Raw genomic sequence first — 22373 nt, forward strand, 5'->3', positions numbered from 1 at the left:
ACGGCAAACATAGCCTACTATAGGTTAAACCTGTGTCAGAAATAACTAAGAGGGATTACATGTGTACTTTATGTATAGACTGAAAGAGACATGTTTCTGTCAGCGTTACGTAAATGCACGTCTGATACAGTAAGATGTGTATGCATTACATAAATGCCTGTCTAGGCTACGGCCCAGCAGATATACAGTGTGTGTGTGTGTGTGTGTGTGTGTGTGTGTGTGTGTGTGTGTGTGTGTGTGTGTGTGTGTGTGTGTGTGTGTGTGTGTGTGTGTGTGTGTGTGTGTGTGTGTGTGTGTGTGTGTGTGTGTGTGTGTGTGTGTGTTTTTCTGAACAGAATCTCTCCCTGGCCTAGCTAGTGTATAGTGCAGAGTCAGCCCTCCACTGTATATCACTGACAGGAAGACACTACATTATTAATGGACCACATCAAGGCCCATTTCATCCATTCATAAAAAACTAATTATACACACAACAGGAAACTCAATACACACACACACACCACATACTGTTAACATATTCTCTGTGGTATATTGACAAGATACATTATAGAGTATATACAAATACAAAACATAAAGCTACACTCTAGCTAGAGGAAAATAAAGACAGAATGTATGTGTTAGTGTCAGCCTAACCACTAGAAATAGATGTATATTTGGATGTTTGAAAAGGTCCTGATAATGTTGTAGTCACAATGTTTTGTGTGTTATTTTTAAGAAATCACTGCACTGGGCACAAACTCATGATGCTCGGAGCCGAAACACACTGCTTTGACTGCTCATGCTATGGCATTTTTCGAAGCTCCAGCAAATATTGAGAATACTTGATGATACTTAATGGTATGAAGTCAGTTGATTTGCAGAGCCTTCCCCAAACCATCACCCTAACCTTAACCACTAGGAATGAATGCCTAAACTGTTAACCTTTGAGTTGTTTCTGTTCTAACCCTATAACGACGTGGAATTAAACCTGTAACCATGCGGAATTAATGCATAAAAAATAGACGTTCATCCATAATAAAGTGGTTTGCGAAAGTATTCATCCCCCTTGGCATTTTTCATATTTTGTTGCCTTACAACCTGGAATTAAAATAGATTTTTGGGGGGTTTGAATCATTTGATTTACACAACATGCCTACCACTTTGAAGATGCAAAATCTTTTTCTTGTGAAACAAACAAGAAATAAGACAAAAAAACTGAAAACTTGAGTGTGCATAACTATTCACCACCCCAAAGTCTAAACTTTGTAGAGCCACCTTTTGCAACAATTACAGCTGCAAGTTTCTTGGGGTATGTCTCTATAAGCTTGGCACATCTAGCCACTGTGATTTTTGCCCATTCTTCGAGGCAAAACTGCTCCATCTTCAAGTTGGATGGGTTCCGCTGGTGTAATCTAAGTCAAACCACAGATTCTCAATTGGATTGAGGTCTGGGCTTTGACTAGGCCATTCCAAGACATTTAAATGTTTCCCCTTAAACCACTCGAGTGTTGCTTTAGCAGTAGTATGCTTAGGGTCATTGTCCTGCTGGAAGGTGAACTTCCGTCACAGTCTCAAATCTCTGGAAGACTGAAACAGGTTTCCCTCAAGAATGTCCCTGTATTTAGCACCATCCATCATTCCTTCAATTCAGACCAGTTTCTCAGTCCCTACCGATGAAAGACATTCCCACAGCATGATCCTGCCACCACCATGCTTCACTGTGGGGAAGTTGTTCTCGTGGTGATGCGAGGTGTTGGGTTTGCGCCAGACATAACCTTTTCCTTGATGGCCAAAAAGCAAAATTTTAGTCTCATTTGACCAGAGTACCTTCTTCCATATGTTTGGGGATTCTCCCACATGCCTTTTGGCGAACACCAAACATGTTTGCTTATTTTTTCTTTAAGCAATGGCTTTTTCTGGCCACTCTTCCGTAAAGCCCAGCTCTGTGGAGTGTACGGCTTAAAGTGGTCCTATGGACAGATAGTCCAATCTCCGCTGTGGAGCTTTGCCGCTCCTTCGGGGTTATCTTTGGTCTCTTTGTTCCCTCTCTGATTAATGCCCTCCTTGCCTGGTCCATGAGTTTTGGTGGGCGGCCCTCTCTAGGCAGGTTTGTTGTGGTGCCATAGACTTTCCATTTTTTAATAATGGATTTAATGGTGCTCCGTGGGATGTTCAAAGTTTCTGATATTTTTTTACAACTCAAACCTGAACTGTACTTCTCCAGAACTTTGTCCCTGACCTGTTTAGAGATCGCCTTGGTCTTCATGTTGCCACTTGCTTGGTTGTGCCCCTTGCTTACTGGTGTTACAGACTCTGGGGCCTTTCAGAACAGGTGTATATATACTGAGATCATGTGACAGATCATGTGACACTTATATTGCACACAGGAAGACTTTATTTAACTAATTTTGTGACTTCTGAGGGTAATTGGTTGCAGCAGATCTTATTTAGGGGCTTCATAGCAATGAGGTTGAATACAAGCACCACTTTTCCGTTTGACATTTTTTGTAATTTACTGAAATAAGTAATTTTTTTTCATTTCACTTCACCAATTTGGACTATTATGTGTATGTCCATTACATGAAATCCAAATAAAAATCTATTTAAATTACAGGTTGTAATGCAACAAATAGAAAAACGCCAAGGGTGATGAATACGTAGGCACTGTATGTCAAATGTTGAAGGGACACTATGAGATCTTGTTGGTTACTGTATAATGTGTACTCACCAGTGAAGAGTAAATGGGGAGCTCTTTGTTAGGATTGACCAGGAGAAGAATGTGCCCGATGTAGGTCTGAAAAAAATAACTTGCATTACTTCTTTATCCAAAGAGACATACAGTGAGTGAAATGCATCTCGTTAATAAAATAATGGATTATTACAGTTGAAATACTGTAACATCAGAGGTATACATCTTATCCTGATATATTGGCGTTGAGGCATCTTGTCTTGACCTGAAGCACGGTCAAACTACCAGCCACTAAACTCCTGGGGTAAACACAGAAGTTCACATAGAGCCATACCGTCTTAATTGTTGAAGCACAAAGCCCCATCCCTTTCATGGAGCCTGACGGTCAACTTAGCACTAACTAAATCCCTTCCCCAAACACAACGAGGGATGGGAGAAGCCTGTGTCAGCACTAATGCTATGGCAAACATGACAACAAACACCATTATGAGAATTACAAAACTCTTCACAAAAGTATCCTCTTCCGCTGCCACGTCGTTGGATATGCTCATTCCCAAATACACGCTCCTGGGGCACGCGTACACCTTGGCGAACAAGGAAGTGTGATAGAGGTAAGAAAGGCTTTTCTAATGATAACTAAAATTACTCAAATGCAGGGAAAACATAGTCAACAATATTACTGTAATGAGCTTCAGGGGTTCACGGGACATGGCTGAGACATGTGAATAGAATATATTGCCAAATAGCGGTCTGCTCGGACATGAGACCCTGTCAACGTTTGAAAAAAATCAATGCAACATGTAATCAACTTGACATTTAACGGCAACTAACGCTGCAAATCACTTAAAAAACATTACCACCAAAACCTCTTTTTATAAACAGAAATAGCAAAAACTGCATGGAGATAGAGAGGTATTCTTATTCCATTTCAATAGCTATTCCATCTTCCAACGCACAGACCCTGAGGCTGTTTAAATAGGCTACTAACTGCCAAAATCCCTTCCTCGGACTGAGACATACAGTAAACCCTAACCCTTACAGCTACTGCTGTACAGTTACAAGCTGCTAGCCCTACCTCCCACACAAATACCCTGAGGCTGGCTAATTGCTAAACGCTAACCCTCTGTCCCCTAGGAGTGCCCTGCTGGGGTTGGATAGGACGTGTTATCACTAAAACGCTAACATGCTGCTTTGCCTTTCCTCAGGCCTGGGCTGAAGGTTAATGAGTTTCAAAGTTATCCACATACACTGTTTTAAGGTCAGTTTTGCATTTTAACCCCTAATAGCAGGGTTAGATGATTCTAGATCTGTGCCAGAGGGTAACTTTAACGCAAAGCAAGTTAACTGTGACCCTTACACTTAATCACATGCTCTCAATCTCGTATAGTAGCATCAAGAACAAACTCAAATTCCACTCCCTCACAACCATCATCAAATCCTCCCAACTGTCATCCATCCCTCCCTCTCTCTCCAGTCCCTGGGCTTGGCTGTGTACCATCCCTCCATCTCAGCACAAAGCAGCAGGCTGGAGCCCAGTCATCAAAGTCCCAGTCTCTGACCACCCTGCTGGGGAGCATATGGAACATTACAATGGCTTTGTCCTCCCTCTCCTCCATCTCGTCCCTCTCTCCATGGTTTCCTTTCTCTCTCCCTCCTCCACCTCATGCTCCTCTCTCATTTTCTCATCCACCTCCTCTCTCCATGCTCTCTTCTTCCTCTTTTTCCTCCTCCTCCTCCTCCTCGCCCAATCTCCTTATCTTTTCCCATCATCCCTTTTTTTCTTTCCCTTCTCCTTGTCTCATTCTATCCCCCTCTTCTCTGTCCTCTCTCAATCTACCTCCTCCTCTCTTACCTCCCCTCCATATCTAACCAGCCAGTCTCTCCTCCATCTGTAGTTCAGTAACAACAGGCTATTGAAGCCTCTTCACACACAGTGAAGAGAATAACCAGGCTGTTCCACATTGATCTGGCTCCTGTCTTTAAACAGCACAGTCTCTCATGCTGAGCTATAGACCAGACAATAGACTCAGGGAGATTGGGACAATGAAAGGTGGTTAAAATGACCAGAAACCGAAAGGAAAAGGGGTGTACAGTATTTCTTATAAATGCAGTCATGGATTTCTTCCATCGAACCAAACCAGCATTGATTCTCCAACATTGGCAATGTCTCTTTTGTGAGTGTGTGTGTGTGTGTGTGTAAATTTGTGCATTAATGTGGGTGTCTGTGTATCCGTGCATGTACATGTGGCTCTTAGTAGTTATATTCATCCCCCCAGCCATGGCTCAAAGTCCCTGGGCAGCAGACAGTGAGTCTCCTGGGCCACCTTCCAGACACGAGGCCCTGGCCAGAGCTCACACAAACCCATCACACAACAGCCACTATCCCAGAACAGAGAGCTGAGAGGGGGTTGGAAGACTGACTCAAAGAACGTACCACCCCTACAACTCACACTAGCACAGTTACCATTGCCTGGCCTGGCAACAGAGAGACCAAAAACAGGACTCCCCTGTCCCAGCCATTGCCAAAAACACCCATCTCTGTCACTGGCCTGCTAGGCTGGAGGGTGCTGGTTTGCCTCCCCAGCTCTGAATCTGGGCAGAGTCAAGGGGAAAGACTGCCCATTGTCCAAGCTGACATCTCATACATCACTCCAATTGTATGTCAGTGTGTCCATGTGTGAGTGTGTGTGTGTGTGTGTGTATGTATGTTTGTGTGCATGTTTGTGTGTGTGTTCTACCTACATAAATCTGGTCATTGCCAAAGCGTTTCTGCATCTCGTAGAGCAGGCTGCTGTTTGTGAGTTCACTGAGAGACGCCAGGTCATCATTAGGCGCCGGAGGCATCAGCTTCACCTGCAACACAACACCACACAGGTTACCATAGAAACCACACATGGATTTGGTGCATGTGCACACTTTCTCATACTGTACATGTAAACTTTTCTGTGGTAGAGATGTGAAGTACATAGCAGTAGTGCACATATTGAGTGTACACTTAGTTGTAGTGCAGATGTTGATTGTACTTGCCTGCTCCAGTTTGCTGTAGGGTCCTGTAGGTCCGTCCAGACCGTTGTCCAGTGAGGGTTGTCTGCTCAGCCCCCCTCCCACCTCACTGAACATGGCACACTTCTCCAACAGACTGTCCCTCTTAGAGAGGGACATGGACAGGGGGGTGCTACAGGGTAGGGGTGGGGGTAATAGGATTACTAAGGGTATCATTTGCTTTTGAATACTGATATCGAAACACACTTGAACTATAATTAATGCATAATATAGATAAGTGAGGTCAGTTGATCATTTGATGAATTGATAAAAACTCACAGGTTCTTGACGGGGATGGTGTGGTCGTGTGCGCCTCCATCGTAGCGCCCATATGAAGGGGGCGGGGGGACAGAGGGGTCCTTCAGTCTCTCTACCCAGCATTCCTCTGCTCTCAGCAGCATAGCCATGATGGGGTCAGATGCTGCTATGCCTGGAACCAGGACAGAGAGCAAAGGGGGTTAAGAGAGTAGCCACTAAGGGTTAACAATGAGAAATACTCTTTTCACCTCTCTGTCAGACTGTTACAAATGTATTTGTTGGTAAGCATTATAAACCGGGTAGTTTGGGTCTTATAAGCTAATTGGCTGAAACATTTTAGCCATGTATATCAGACAAAAATATACCACACGTATGATGCAAAAATACTTGTTTACTGTTGAATTAATGTTGCTAATCAGTTTATAATAGCAATAAGGCACATCAGAGGTTTGTGGTATTTAAACTTGCTTAAAGAAGCAGTCCGGGATCTTAAGAACTTACAAATTCATAACATATTGTCCTATTTTGAATTTGTAACATTTCATACAAATTGCACCAAAAAAAGGTAACATATCATAAGCAATGGATGACGTAATACAGAGTTGTTGGGAACTCGTTTTTGCTCGTGAACACTACTTTCAAAAGGACTTGAAATGATACAAAATCTCTGGAGCATGACTTGAATCATTGTGGTCATAAGACATTTAAGTCACTGATGGTTACTTTCAGTACTTTCAATCATATCTAGCTTGCAAGGATGTGGAATGTTGCGTAGACATTGACTTTGAACACCAGCCAATCAACGAGACACATAAAATGTCCTCCAAGATCAATACGCTGAACATTAATGACAAGTAATATAGACGTACCATCCAAAGCTTTGAATCATTCTAGGCTAATTCACTAAGGGCCTCGTCCTAACCCACTGACCCCCCTCACATCCATATGGATGTGCCTGTGCAGAGTGCAAAGCCCATGGAGGACCAATCCATCTGAGCTTCAGAGACAGGGTGAGTTAAGATACCCTCAGTCTTTCATGAGGTCTAAAAGGGCACAGGGGAGGAGTACAGCTACTGTATATCTCCTCTTATATTTCATAGAGAGTGACAACCCCCTAGACGCCCATATCTCCCCCCCTCTTACTCTCTCTCTCACACACACACACACACTGTTACTGCACACACTTTTATGGGCACACATGTACGCACGCACACACACACACACACACACACACACACACACACACACACACACACACACACACACACACACACACACACACACACACACACACACACACACACACACACACACACACACACACACACACACACACACTCATGCATACACACACATTTAGATTAAATGAGAAGGAATCATGTTAGTGTGGTCATACATAGTCTCTTCTGCTTCTGTACATAAATGACAGATAATGCACTTGACTAGTGATATTGTAACTTCATAACCATTATGGAATGAATTAGTTCTGATGATTAATTCTGAACACTTCCAGTCTATTCTCTCAGTGTGTGTGCATGTTTCTGTGTCCAGAGAAAAAATCAGGTAGAGTATGAAGTGTTCATTTTATGTTTGGTAATGGATGAGCTTGTCCTCATGGGGCAATACCATACAGTGTCTTCGGAAAGTATTCAGACCCCTTGACTTTTTCCACATTTTGGTACGTTACAGTCTTTTTCTAAAATTGATAAAAGTATTTTTTTTTCTCAGCAATCTACACACAATACCCCATAATGACAAAGTGAAAACAGGTTTTTAGAAATGTTTGCACATTTATTAAAAATCAAAAACATAAATACCTTATTTACATAAGTGTTGAGACACTTTGCTATGAGACTCGAAATTAAACTCAGGGGCATATGGTTTCCATTGATCATCCTTGAGATGTTTCTACAACTTGATTGGACTCCACCTGTGGTCAATTCAATTGATTGGACATTATTTGGAAAGGCACACACCTGTCTATATAAGGTCCCACAGTTGACAGTGCATGTCAGAGCAAAAACCAAGCCATGAGGTCAAAGGAATTGTGCATAGAGCTCTGAGACATGATTGTGTGGAGGCACAGATCTGAGAATATTTCTGCAGCATTGAATGTCCCCAAGAACACAGTGGCCTCCATCATTCTTAAATGGAAGAAGTTTGAACCACCAAGACTCTTCATAGAGCTGGCCGCCCGGCCAAACTGAGCAATCAGGGGAGAAGGGAACCAAGAACCCGATGGTCAAACTGACAGAGCTCCTCTGTGGAAATGGGAGAACCTTTCAGAAGGACAACCATCTCTGCAGCACTAAACCAGCAGCATCATGATGTGGTTTTTCAGTGGCAGGGACTGGGAGACTAGTCAAGATCGAGGCAAAGACGAACAGAGCAAAGTACAGAGATATCTTTGATGAAAACCTGCTCCAGAGCACTCAGGACCTCAGACTGGGGCAAAGATTCACCCTCCAACAGGACAACAACCCTTAGCACTCAGCCAAGACAACGCAGGAGTGGCTTCGGGACAAGTCCGTAAATGTCATTGAGTGGCCCAGCCAGAGCCCAGACTTCTGGAGAGACCTAAAAAATAGCTGTTCAGTGACGCTCCCCATCCAACCTGACAGAGCTTGAGAGGATCTGGAGAGAAGAATGGGAGAAACTCCCCAAATACATGTGTGCCAAGCTTGTATTGTCATACCCAAGAAGACTCGAGGCTGTAATCACTGCCAAAGGTGCTTCAACAAAGTACTGAGTTAAGTGTCTGAGTACTTATGTAAATGTCATATTTCAGGTTATTAAGAAATTAGCAGACATTTCCAAACCTGCTTTTGCTTTGTCATTTTGGGATATTTTGTGTAGATTGATGAGGAACAAAAACAATTTAATACATTTTAGAGTAAGGCTTTATCATAACAAAATGTGGAAAAAGTCAAGGGGTCTGAATACTTTCCAAATGACTGTATAACCTCCACACACACACACACACACACACACACACACACACACACACACACACACACACACACACACACACACACACACACACACACACACACACACACACACACACACACACACACACACACACACACACACACACACACACACACACACACACACACAGTCTTGTGGAAATGAATTGGTTAGGTTGTGTGTGTTGGTTCCGTTTTATCAGAGTGATCACTAGAACAGTAGGCTAGGCAGACACAGGTCAACTGGACCAATCAAAATACACTTATTTATTTCAATACCACATGCTTAAATTGAGTGTGTGTGTGTGTATGTCAGTGTGTTATACCTGAGGGCTTGTCTTGGTTGCAGTTCAGGAGAGTTGGGTCTGCTCTGTGCTTCAGCAGCTGGCTAACGATGCTTGTCTGCAGGGAGACGGACAGACAGAGACACACACCTTCATTATTTCAGAGAAAATAAAAAAGACATGGAACTACATTAGATCACATGTTGCATGCCTTCCTCCCCAAATGTCCTTGCTGTGGCCCATATCTACAAAAACAGTTGTCTGATATGTAGCTGTCATCATCTCCTCTCGCCCCCAGTCTCACCCTTCCGTCTTCCTGCCTCAGATTTCTTTATGTTCCTCTGTTGCCGTATATAGTTACTTATGTCACTACAAGCCTTTTACTCTTTCCACCCATTTCTCTCTGTCTCTCTGTCTCTCTCTCTCTCTGTCTCTCTCTCTCTGTCTCTCTCTCTCTCTCTCTCTCTCTCTCTCTCTCTCTCTCTGTCTCTCTGTCTCTCTGTCTCCCTCTCTGTCTGTCTCCCTCTCTGTCTCTCTCTCCGTCTCTGTCTCTCTCTCTCTCTCAATTCAATTCAATTCAAGGGGCTTTATTGGCATGGGAAACATGTGTTAACATTGCCAAAGCAAGTGAGGTAGATAACATACAAAAGTGAAATAAACAATAAAAATGAACAGTAAACGTTACACATACAGAAGTTTCAAAACAATAAAGACATTACAAATGGCCGATGACCTCAGGCCTGGGATATTCCAGGATGATATAGTGAAGGCTTTTTGTTCCATAAAGTGTCCAATGTTGTTGGTCGTGGTTTGGCCTCAGGCCAGTAAGTGTGAGCAGAGCCTGCTGAGCATCTGGTACATGCCGTTGGCTTGTGCGAGTGTAAGAGTGGGGGTTGGGCCTGTTTGCCCGCTCACTACCTGGGCGTATGTGTGACTTCCATGTTGATGCCCTCTTTGCGGGGGTGGGGTGCATGGGGTGGGCAGGAGTGGCATAGGTCTGATCTGAGGGGGCCTAAATGGGGTGTGGGCATGGTTGATGTGGGGGGGTGTTGATTGGTTGGGGTGGGGGTGTGAATGTGTCTGGGGGTGCTGTGGTCTGGATGTAAGTCCTCTTGGCGTGGGTCCTCTATGTGTAGGTCCAGGGGGGGTGTCCTGCAGGTCTTGGAGGGTGTCTCGCTGGTCTGGGTGGGGTGTCTCTTGATCTGTTGCTCCTGTGTGAAGTGTTGGGGCTGCGTTTGAGAGTGATGTCCTTTAGAGTCCAGGCAAAGGTGGGCACTGCTGCCTTGTAGAGGTGGACCTGGTCATAGATTCTGTTCAAGTCCAGGGTGAAGTGGTTGGCCAGGAAAACATTTGGTTTTGAGGCACTGTCACGGGAAATGCTTGCGTTTACCCGCTGTATTGTAGCAGGGTGGAAGTCTTTTCGTGGTAGCAGGGTGGAGATAACCACTTGTGCGTTGGGGAAAGTAGCTTTTTTTTAAAGCTTTTTCAATCACTCCCTTCAGTGCTGTGGCCACCCTTTCCTGCTGTGCTCTCAGGTCGTTTGTGCCTGTGTGTATTATTATGTGGCTAGGTGAGCCTAGTTTGTCCTCAGACAGAAGGTCTAGGGCGCACTGGGTGTTTGGACACCAGAGTTTAGACACACTGTGTTTTGGAAGATTTTTTTTTTTCTATATATTTCCCATTTGAGTCCATGAGGAGAACAATCTGTGTCTTGTGTTTGTCCTCAGTGGGTGTGGGGGGGTTGTCAGGAGGGCTATCAGGGTGGCTGACAGGGGGGGTGCTCAGAGGGGGTTAGAGCTGCTGGGCTTGGGGTTTTTATTTTGTCTGTTCTGCTGCGATGTCGACGCTATGGTCAGGGTCTGGTGTGGACTGTTCTGCTGTGGTGTCGAGACTTTTGTCGGGTGCTGAGGTGGGCTGTTCTGCTGGCTTCTCTGTGGGGATGGCCAGCTCTCTAGTGGGTTGTTCTCTGTCGCACGCCGTCCCCCTCAACCTCTCCTCCAGCAGTCTGATCCTCTCCTCCATCCCCCTCTCCCTCTCCTCCAGCAGTCTGATCCTCTTCTCTAGTGCTCTGTTCTGCTCCTGCTCCTGCTACTGCTTCTGCTCTTTCTCCTGTTGAAGTTGTCTCACCACTGTCCAGAGTGCAGATATGTCTCTCTCCACCTCCAGCACTCCGGGTCTGGTTAAGGGTTTTTTGTTGTGCTGGACTGTTGTCTGGGTCTGTGCTGACTGGAGTGTAATCACCTGCTGTTCCAGCTCAACCTGCCTTACCTCCAGCTGGGTAAATTTATCAATTTCAATGAGGAAGAAGTACTCTGTACTGGGAGGTTGACTGTCTGCTGAGAGTTGCTCGTCTGTGGGGTTATATAATGAAGAGGTCTGGTCTGACCCGCTTGGGGTGGGGGTATCTTTATCAAGGGAGAGCTTCTCCTGCTGGGCTAATTCTTTGATTAGGTGAAAGTCCAGCTGAAACTGTTTGGGGTTGCCCTGTACAATTACTGTTCCAGACTTATAGAGATTTATATTAGCTGACTCAGAGTCCTCGTTGTCAAGTATCCTGAGTTTCCACCCCTCATTAACCCCCCCTCTTTTAACAAAGGGGTAGTGTGCTAATATAGCACTGTGCCATGCCAGGGGATGGTTTGTGTGGAAGATAAGGTTGCTGATGTTCCCATTTTTGTAATAGTCAGCAAAAAGTGTCTCTTGATTTTCCATAAGGAGCTTCATTTTGTGATCTTTTCTTGCCTTATCATTCTTTACATACACAGGGTACTGTATTTTAATTACCTCTGAACAGCGGGAGGCAGCTTCTAAGGCCTCTCCATTTGGTTGGGGTAGACTATTCGACTCTCCTGCCATTGTTGGGCTAATGGGCTTTGACACCTCTCACTTGGCACGTAAGTGCTAGTTGAAGCTGTATCAAGCTTGGCAGAATTATGTTACCATCCAGTCCTTATAAAGTAATGTCATGTATTTTTCTTCTTGGCTTTTGGAAATAAAATATAGTTTCAGACTAAACATTACTCACTCAGTTCCAGGTTGAGTGGTGTTTTCAGGTTTCTGTTGTTTTCCAGAGAATTTGCTGTATAGAATAATTAATCCTTGGTAGATGTGAACCTTCCAGGTGATTCCGTAATTCCGTCCAAAATCAGGTTGTAGGTTTTGAGTTTTGATTTGAAGTGAGGGTTATGTTGTAGAGGGTAGCATCCTGTATATGTTCTTGACAAAAAATCCAAGATTATCTAACTCTAAATCTATATTTTATTAAGAAAATGCTGAAAAATGCAGGAGCTCATCTGATCATGACCTCTGCTCTGCTCCATCTCTCTCTCTCTCTCTCTATGTCTCCCTCTCACTCTGCTTCGGCATGTTTACATGCCAAAGCAAGTGAAATAGATAATAAACAAAAGTGAAATAAACAATAAAAAATGAACAGTGAACATTACACTCACAAAAGTTCCAAAGGAATAGAAACATTTCAAATGTCATGTGGCTATATACAGTGTTGTAACGATGTGCAAATAGTTAAAGTACAAAAGGGAAAATAAATCAACATAAATATGGGTTGTATTTACAATGTTGCTTGTTCTTCTCTTGTTGCCCTTTTTTATTGTGGCAACAGGTCACAAATCTTGCTACTGTGTTGGAACACTGTGGCATTTCACCCAATAGATATGTGAGTTTATCTGTCTCTCTCTCTGTCTCTCACAAAGCCTATTAATCTCCACCCCTCTCTTTTTTCCTCATCTCTTCCCCCTATCCTTCATCTCTCCCCCAAGTTTGCGACTAGCAACATATGTGATATGTGATATGTGATGTTAGAGATGTGTGATCTGTGATTTGTGTATGTTTGTGTTATATGAAGTAGGTGTAATGTGTGTAATGTCTGTGATGTGTGTAATGTATGTAATGTGGGTAATGTGTGTGATTGTTGATTTGTGGTGAGACATGCCAATGGATGGCATGCCCGAGGCAGCATGTGAGAGATTGTCTGTCAATGCCTGATCCACAAATACACGCATGCACGCACACACAAACACATCACAATGAGATGAAAATGACTAAGATCTCAGACATGGCCATGCATCAGTATGACACTGGTCTGTTGGAGCAGGGGTCCCCAAACTGTGGGGTGTGCCCCCTACGAACTCAGTCCGGCATCAAACTTACTCTTGAAAGTTGTTATAATATAATGCAAGGTAAATTTAGAAATTGGGTAGTGCATCATCAGTTCCTCTTGTCGTATTAGTCAATACATACCTTAGAGAGCTATTTATAACCGTTCAGAAATGTCCAGATCAACTATCAAATGCCCATGTCAGCTAACCTGTTTTTATTTAATTTTTTGTTGTTGTTGTGGGGGTCAGGTGAAAAAGTTAGCAAACTCCTGTATTAGAGTAGGCATCATAGCTCTGTACTATATTTACTTGCTACATTACATCCTCCTCTACTCCCACTCTGCACTACTAGAGGTCAGAGGTACATGAGAGTGTGTCTTTTATTAAACACATTACTTATGGTCTGTCTAGAGAGGATATGGATATACCTCTCTCTCTCTCTCTCATTCTATCTATTTATTGCTATCATGCTATAAAATCCATTTTGGAGTAAAGTATAGAGAGTGACTCAGAATATTCTACCACAGTGTAACCTATGACTGTAACCTGGATTCACATTGGTAACAGCTGGCCAGGTTACAGGCCACAGTATGTCCACAAGGTACAGCCTCACATACTCCACTCAACACTTTATAAATGCACCCCCATCATGTCACTATCGCCACAGTAGTGACTCCCTGGCTGGGGTCAAATGTCAGATTGAACCAGGAAAATGTCAGGGAGATGTGAAAGTGAGTGAAGGAGAAACAGAAGCATAATAAGTAACAGTAATAGGCTACAGTCCATGGGAGTCATTTACCCAGGATAGTGAAATATTAACCTATTACGTGTGCCAGTGAAATACCGGCTACAGTATGAGCTAATGTTACTGTGACTCAAGCAAACAGCACCTAGCAACAGTATGACCCGTAAACAACCGAATACTACTGACCTCCGTTCAGTACTAATGGGGAGTAGAGGTGGAATTAAGAGACGCATGAAACACAACGGTACTTATAGGGTACAGTTTTACATCCTTTTGAGTTTTTAATTAGTTTACATAGTCTAATTATGTAACATACTTGTAATATAAAGCGTTGCAGAGATGAGGCTGTTCCCTTCTCTCTGAATGTGCCTGTTGATGCTAAAGTGAGTGACAATGCTGCAAGTATACAGTATGTGTCAGTGTGTAGTTGGTATGCAGAGTGCCAGCGCCAGGCTCCAGCGGGTAGGGCTCCAGCGGGAAGGGCTCCAGCGGGAAGGGCTCCAGCGGGTAGGGTTCCAGCGGGAAGGGCTCCAGTGGGAAGGGCTCCAGCGGGAAGGGATCCAGCGGGTAGGGCTCCAGCGGGAAGGGCTCCAGCGGGAAGGGCTCCAGCGGGAAGGGCTCCAGCGGGTAGGGCTCCAGCGGGTAGGGATCCAGCGGGTAGGGGTCCAGGGGGTAGGGCTCCAGCGGGAAGGGCTCCAGCGGGTAGGGCTCCAGCGGGAAGGGCTCCAGCGGGAAGGGGTCCAGGGGGTAGGGCTCGAGCAGGTAGGGGTCCAGGGGGTAGGGCTCCAGCGGGAAGGGCTCCAGCGGGAAGGGCTCCAGCGGGAGGGGCTCGAGCAGGTAGGGGTCCAGCGGGTAGGGCTCCAGCGGGTAGGGGTTCAGCGGGTAGGGGTCCAGCGGGTAGGGCTCCAGCGGGTAGGGCTCCAGCGGGAAGGGCTCTAGCAGGTAGGGCTCTAGCGGGAAGGGCTCCAGCGGGTAGGGGTCCAGCGGGAAGGGCTCCAGCAGGTAGGGGTCCAGCAGGTAGGGCTCCAGCGGGTAGGGGTCCAGTGGGAAGGGCTCCAGCGGGTAGGGCTCCAGCGGGTAGGGTTCCAGCGGGAAGGGCTCCAGCGGGAAGGGCTCCAGCGGGTAGGGTTCCAGCGGGAAGGGGTCCAGCGGGAAGGGCTCCAGCGGGTAGAGCTCCAGCGGGAAGGGCTCCAGCGGGTAGGGCTCCAGCAGGTAGGGCTCCAGCGGGAAGGGCTCCAGCGGGAAGGGCTCCAGCGGGTAGGGCTCCAGCAGGTAGGGCTCCAGCGTGAAGGGCTCCAGCGGGTAGGAGTCCAGCGGGAAGGGCTCCAGCGGGTAGGGGTCCAGCGGGAAGGGCTCCAGCGGGTAGGGGTCCAGCAGGTAGGGCTCCAGCGGGTAGGAGTCCAGTGGGAAGGGCTCCAGCTGGTAGGGGTCCAGCAGGTAGGGCTCCAGCGGGTAGGGCTCCAGCGAGTAGGGGTCCAGCAGGAAGGGCTCCAGCGGGAAGGGCTCCAGCGCCAGGCTCCAGCAGGTAGGGCTCCAGCACCAGGCTCCAGCGGGAAGGGCTCCAGCGGGTAGGGGTCCAGCGGGTAGGGCTCCAGCGGGTAGGGGTCCAGCGGGTAGGGCTCCAGCGGGTAGGGCTCCAGCGGGAAGGTCTCCAGCGGGAAGGTCTCCAGCAGGTAGGGCTCCAGCGGGAAGGGCTCCAGCGCCAGGCTCCAGCGGGAAGGGCTCCAGCAGGTAGGGCTCCAGCGTGAAGGGCTCCAGCGGGTAGGGGTCCAGCGGGAAGGGCTCCAGCGGGTAGGGGTCCAGCAGGTAGGGCTCCAGCGGGTAGGAGTCTAGCGGGAAGGGCTCCAGCGGGTAGCGGACCAGCGGGTAGGGCTCCAGCGGGTAGGGCTCCAGCGCCAGGCTCCAGCGGGAAGGGCTCCAGCAGGTAGGGCTCCAGCGTGAAGGGCTCCAGCGGGTAGGGGTCCAGCGGGAAGGGCTCCAGCGGGTAGGGGTCCAGCAGGTAGGGCTCCAGCGGGTAGGAGTCTAGCGGGAAGGGCTCCAGCGGGTAGCGGACCAGCGGGAAGGGCTCCAGCGAGTAGGGGTCCAGCGGGAAGGGCTCCAGCGGGTAGCGGTCCAGCGGGAAGGGCTCCAGCGAGTAGGGGTCCAGCGGGAAGGGCTCCAGCGGGTAGGGCTCCAGCGCCAGGCTCCAGCAGGTAGGGCTCCAGCGGGTAGGGCTCCAGCGGGTAGGGCTCCAGCGGGAAGGGCTCCAGCTGGTAGGGGTCCAGCAGGTAGGGCTCCAGCGGGTAGGGCTCCAGCGGGAAGGTCTCCAGCAGGTAGGGCTCCAGCGGGAAGGGCTCCAGCGCCAGGCTCCAGCGGGAAGGGCTCCAGCAGGTAGGGCTCCAGCGTGAAGGGCTCCAGCGGGTAGGGGTCCAGCGGGAAGGGCTCCAGCGGGTAGGAGTCCAGCGGGAAGGGCTCCAGCGGGTAGCGGACCAGCGGGAAGGGCTCCAGCGAGTAGGGGTCCAGCGGGAAGGGCTCCAGCGGGTAGCGGTCCAGCGGGAAGGGCTCCAGCGAGTAGGAGTCCAGCGCCAGGCTCCAGCAGGTAGGGCTCCAGCGGGTAGGGCTCCAGCGGGTAGGGCTCCAGCGGGAAGGGCTCCAGCTGGTAGGGGTCCAGCAGGTAGGGCTCCAGCGGGTAGGGCTCCAGCGAGTAGGGGTCCAGCGGGAAGGGCTCCAGCGGGTAGGGCTCCAGCGCCAGGCCCTAGCAGGTAGGGCTCCAGCACCAGGCTCCAGCGGGAAGGGCTCCAGCGGGTAGGGCTCCAGCGGGAAGGGCTCCAGCGGGTAGGGGTCCAGCAGGTAGGGCTCCAGCGGGTAGGGCTCCAGCGGGAAGGGCTCCAGCGGGAAGGGCTCCAGCGGGTAGGGCTCCAGCAGGTAGGGCTCCAGCGGGAAGGGCTCCAGCGGATAGGGCTCCAGCGGGTAGGGCTCCAGCAGGTAGGGGTCCAGCGGGTAGGGCTCCAGCGGGTAGGGCTCCAGCGCCAGGCTCCAGCGGGAAGGTCTCCAGCAGGTAGGGCTCCAGCGGGAAGGGCTCCAGCGGGTAGGGCTCCAGCGCCAGGCTCCAGCAGGTAGGGCTCCAGCGGGTAGGGCTCCAGCGGGTAGGGCTCCAGCGGGAAGGGCTCCAGCTGGTAGGGGTCCAGCAGGTAGGGCTCCAGCGGGTAGGGCTCCAGCGAGTAGGGGTCCAGCGGGAAGGGCTCCAGCGGGTAGGGCTCCAGCGCCAGGCTCCAGCAGGTAGGGCTCCAGCACCAGGCTCCAGCGGGAAGGGCTCCAGCGGGTAGGGCTCCAGCGGGAAGGGCTCCAGAGGGTAGGGGTCCAGCAGGTAGGGCTCCAGCGGGTAGGGCTCCAGTGGGAAGGGCTCCAGCGGGTAGGGCTCCAGCGGGTAGGGCTCCAGCGGGAAGGGCTCCAGCGGATAGGGCTCCAGCGGGTAGGGGTCCAGCGGGTAGGGCTCCAGCAGGTAGGGCTCCAGCGCCAGGCTCCAGCGGGAAGGTCTCCAGCAGGTAGGGCTCCAGCGGGAAGGGCTCCAGCGCCAGGCTCCAGCGGGAAGGGCTCCAGCAGGTAGGGCTCCAGCGTGAAGGGCTCCAGCGGGTAGGGGTCCAGCGGGAAGGGCTCCAGCGGGTAGGGGTCCAGCGGGTAGGGCTCCAGCGGGTAGGAGTCCAGCGGGTAGGGCTCCAGCGAGTAGGGGTCCAGCGGGAAGGGCTCCAGCGTTTAGGGCTCCAGCGCCAGGCTCCAGCAGGTAGGGCTCCAGCACCAGGCTCCAGCGGGAAGGGCTCCAGCGGGTAGGGCTCCAGCGGGAAGGGCTCCAGCGGGTAGCGGTCCAGCGGGAAGGGCTCCAGCGGGTAGGGGTCCAGCAGGTAGGGCTCCAGCGGGTAGGGCTCCAGCGAGTAGGGGTCCAGCGGGAAGGGCTCCAGCGGGTAGGGCTCCAGCGCCAGGCTCCAGCAGGTAGGGTCCAGCGGGTAGGGGTCCAGCGGGAAGGGCTCCAGCGGGTAGGGTTCCAGCAGGTAGGGCTCCAATAAATTCTCTACTTCTCCCCTCCCCTGTCGCTATGCACTCAAATTCACTTATGTATGCACTCAGATAAACTGTGGAGTTTGAGAAAGAGAGGGATGAGGTATCGCACGGCAAGTGGTACCGATGTACCAAGTCTGGAACAGCTTCTACCCCCAAGCTATAAGACTGCTAAATAGTTAGTTAAATAGCTAACCAATAGCTATCCGGACTATCTGCATTGACCATTTTGCACTAATCTCTTTTGACTCATCACGCTGCTGTTACTGTTTATAATCTATCCCATTGCCGATTCACTTTATTCCTACCTATATGTACATATATACCTCAAGTACCTTGTACCTCTGCATATCAACTAGGTACTGGTACCCCGTGTATATAGACAAGTTCATTACCCATTGTGTTTTTATTCCTCGTGTTATTATTTTTCAACTTATTCCTCGTGTTATTATTTTTCAACTTATTCCTCATGCTATTATTTTTCAACTTATTCCTCGTGTTATTATTTTTCAACTTATTCCTCGTGTTATTATTTTTCAACTTATCCCTCGTGTTATTATTTTTCAACTTATTCTTCGTGTTATTATTTTTCAACTTATTCCTCATGCTATTATTTTTCAATACTGTCTTTTGTCTCTGCATTCCACTGTTAGTCTGAACCTGTTGTTTACGAAGCATGTGACGAATACAATTTGATTTGAGATAGTGACGGTTGAGAGGTAACAGAAAGGAAGACTTTACTGTAAAACACACTATAGAGAAGAAACCTGGCCTGGGGGTAGTAGAGGAACAAAGAGGAAAAAAACTGTTCTTAATATGAATACATTCTCTTTGTCAGCACCCCAACCATGCAGCCCCAGAAATGTAATTACATATTGAACCGTGTCAGCAAGATTTTAACATGATCGCTTCCCTTTCCCTCAAAGCCCCCTATCCGTCTACCCAAATCTCCCTCTTCCCCACCCACCCTCCATCCATATCCTGAAATCAATCTCCTTCCCTGTGAGAAACACCATGAAATCGCTAATCTAAAAGGCATTAATGAATACATGCAGTGCCGTGCCAGCACTTTGAGCTAGTCTGTTCGATAGCTCCCAAAATACCTGTTCATCAGCAGAGAGACAGACAGAGGAGAATTCTGTTATACAAGTTATCTTCCCATAGGTCTCAAAATGAGACTAGACAAGGTAAACAAATAAAAAAGCCAGCAAATACTGGTCCATAAACTAGCCAGCCAAAACCGGTCTATAAACTAGCCAGCCAATACTGGTCTATAAACTAGCCAGCCAATACTGGTCTATAAACTAGCCAGCCAATACTGGTCTATAAACCAGCCAGCCAATACTGGTCTATAAACTAGCCAGCCAATATTGGTCTATAAACTAGCCAGCCAATTCTGGTCTATAAACTAGCCAGCCAATACTGATCCATAAACTAGCCAGCCAATACTGGTCAATAAACTAGCCAACCAATACTGGTCTATAAAATAGCCAGCCAATACTGGTCTATAAACTAGCCAGCCAATACTGGTCTATAAACTAGCCAGCCAATATTAATTCTCAATAGGGGGGCGCTATTTCGACTTTGTAAAAATTAGTTCCCAAATTAAACTGCCTCGTACTCAATTCTTGCTCGTACAATATGCATATTATTATTACTATTGGATAGAAAACACTCTCTAGTTTCTAAAAACGTTTGAATTATATCTGTGAGTAAAACAGAACTCCTTTTGCAGCAAACTTCCTGTCAGGAACTGAAAAATCTCAAATCGGGGGCTCTGTTCCAGGGTCAGTTTATAAATTTGCATGTAATCTATGGGTCGACATGCACTGCATACGCCTTCCCCTAGATGTCAGTAAGCAGTGAGAATTGGAATGGGGTCTCTGGGTAGTTCTGAGGCCGTATAAAAGCTCTTTTCAACGTTCGCTATGACGCATGACAGACCTCAGGATTGCATTCTGAAAAGCTCTCGTTATAGGCTTTAGATACATCCGGCTCTGATTTTATTCGATATAGGTGTTAAAAACATCATAATGTAGTTATTTTAAACCGAGTTATATCAGTTTATATCAGTACATTGCGATTTTCAGTATTTCATTTGTGCTGCGTTATAGTGAGTTGGACACGTCTTCGTCACATGGCTAATGTTTGCTGCTAATTCCAAAGTTGAAGACGACAATCTACAACCGAGCAACGATTCTTCTGGACAACAACATGCACAACATTCTGATGGAAGCTCATGAAATAGTAAGAACTATTTATGATGTTAATTCGCTGTTCTGTTGAAAAATGTAAAACTACTATTCCGCCATTAATTTCGGTGCGGTCTCGCTTTAACGCACGCTGTATGTCGTAGTAACGTTAATTTTAAAAATCTAACACAGCGGTTGCATTAAGAACTAATGTATCTTTCATTTGCTGTCCAACCTGTATTTTTTAGTCAAGTTTATGATTAGTTATTGATTAGATTAGGTGCCTCTCCCAAGATATCTCCCGACATTTTGTTTGCAGCTTGGCTACTATTCTCATTGTATAACCACGATTTGTGCCGCTAAATATGCACATTTTCGAACAAACAAAATATGTATTGTGTAATATGATGTTATAGGACTCTCATCTGATGAAGTTTTGAGAAGGTTAGTGAAAAATGTAATATCTTTTGCTGGTTTATTCGCTATCGCTAACATGCATGAATCAATGCTGCTGTGTGGTTGGCTATTGTAGTAAGCTAATATAATGCTAAATTGTGTTTTCGCTGTAAAACACTTAAAAAATCTGAATTATTGGCTGGATTCACAAGATCTTTGTCTTTCATTTGCTGTACGCTGTGTATTTCTCATAAATATTTTATGATGAGTATTTAGGTAATTCACGTTGGTCTCTGTAGTTATTCTAGCTGCTTTGGTGAGATTTTGTTATGGTGGCTGCAATGTAAAACTAGGATTTATACCTGAAATATGCACATTTTTCGAACAAAACATATGCTATAAAAGAAATATGTTATCAGACTGTCATCTGATGAAGTTGTTTCTTGGTTAGTGACTATTTATATGTTTATTTGGTCGAATTTGTGATAGCTACCTATGCAGTAAAAAAATGGCGGAGAAAAAAAAATTGGGTCTTTTGCTATCGTGGTTAGCTAATAGAAATACATATTGTGTCTTCCCTGTAAAACATTTTAAAAATCAGAAATGATGGCTGGATTCACAAGATGTGTATCTTTCATCTGGTGTCTTGGACTTGTGATTTCATGATATTTAGATGCTAGTATTTACTTGTGGCGCTATGCTAGGCTATGCTAGTCAGCTTTTTTACTGATGAGGGTGCTCCCGGATCCGGGATGAGTACCAAGTAAAAGATAAACTAGCCAGCCAATACTGGTCCATAAACTAGCCAGCTAATACTGGTCTATAAACTAGCCATTATTGATACATTCCCGTAAGTTTTATGGTTCAATATCATTTTAGAAAGTTGTTCCTTCGCTAAACAAAGTTTTGTTCACTTTCCCTCCGTGGATCTGACACGACTAGATATGTGAATGTACAGTGATATGACAGTACCTGTCCATATTTGGCAGCCAGGTGGAGAGGTGTCCAATAGCCGTCGTCGGAGGGCTGAGGGTCCGCCCCGTCCTCCAGCAGCACAGACACCACCTCCCTGTAGCCACTAGCACACGCTATGTGGAGCTAGAGAGAGATGGAGAGAGAAGGAGAGAGAGGGTTAAAGAAACACATTACAAAGACACATCTACTGTATACAGCCATTGAAATAGAGTGAGAGAGCAAGATAGAGAGAGAGCAAGATAGAGAGAGAGCAAGATAGAGAGAGAGCGAGATAGAGAGAGAGCGAGATAGAGAGAGAGCAAGATAGAGAGAGAGCGAGAGAGAGCGAGAGAGCGAGAGAGCGAGAGAGAGCGAGAGAGCGAGAGAGAGCGAGAGAGAGCGAGAGAGAGCGAGAGAGAGCGAGAGAGCGAGAGAGAGAGAGAGAGAGAGTAGAGGAGTACTGGTAGGAACCACAGGAGGTTGGAGGCACCTTAATGGGGGAGAGATAGAGAGAGAAGGAGAGAGAGGGTTAAAGAAACACATTACAAAGACACATCTACTGTATACAGCCATTGAAATAGAGTGAGAGAGCAAGATAGAGAGAGAGCAAGATAGAGAGAGAGCGAGATAGAGAGAGAGCGAGAGCGAGAGCGAGAGCGAGAGAGAGCGAGAGCGAGAGCGAGAGCGAGAGCGAGAGCGAGAGCGAGAGCGAGAGCGA

The 22373-nt window shown here is 47.3% G+C and overlaps 1 protein-coding gene across 3 annotated transcripts in view; it reads right to left on the bottom strand.

Annotated features, from left to right (window-relative positions):
• Positions 1–22373, bottom strand: part of myo16 (myosin XVI) — a 259436-nt gene that overhangs the window by 108812 nt on the left and 128251 nt on the right. For all 3 annotated transcript variants that reach the window (XM_055871717.1, XM_055871716.1, XM_055871718.1), the window contains exons 7-12: positions 21674–21799; positions 9264–9339; positions 5990–6140; positions 5696–5843; positions 5411–5521; positions 2708–2773 (exon numbers count right to left, since the gene is read on the bottom strand). In XM_055871717.1, coding sequence (XP_055727692.1) covers positions 2708–2773; positions 5411–5521; positions 5696–5843; positions 5990–6140; positions 9264–9339; positions 21674–21799 — 678 coding nt within the window. The remainder of the gene's footprint in view (positions 1–2707; positions 2774–5410; positions 5522–5695; positions 5844–5989; positions 6141–9263; positions 9340–21673; positions 21800–22373) is intronic.

The sequence above is a fragment of the Salvelinus fontinalis genome, chromosome 19 (genome assembly GCF_029448725.1).
Source record: "Salvelinus fontinalis isolate EN_2023a chromosome 19, ASM2944872v1, whole genome shotgun sequence".
In the NCBI taxonomy this organism is placed as follows: Eukaryota; Metazoa; Chordata; class Actinopteri; order Salmoniformes; family Salmonidae; genus Salvelinus; species Salvelinus fontinalis.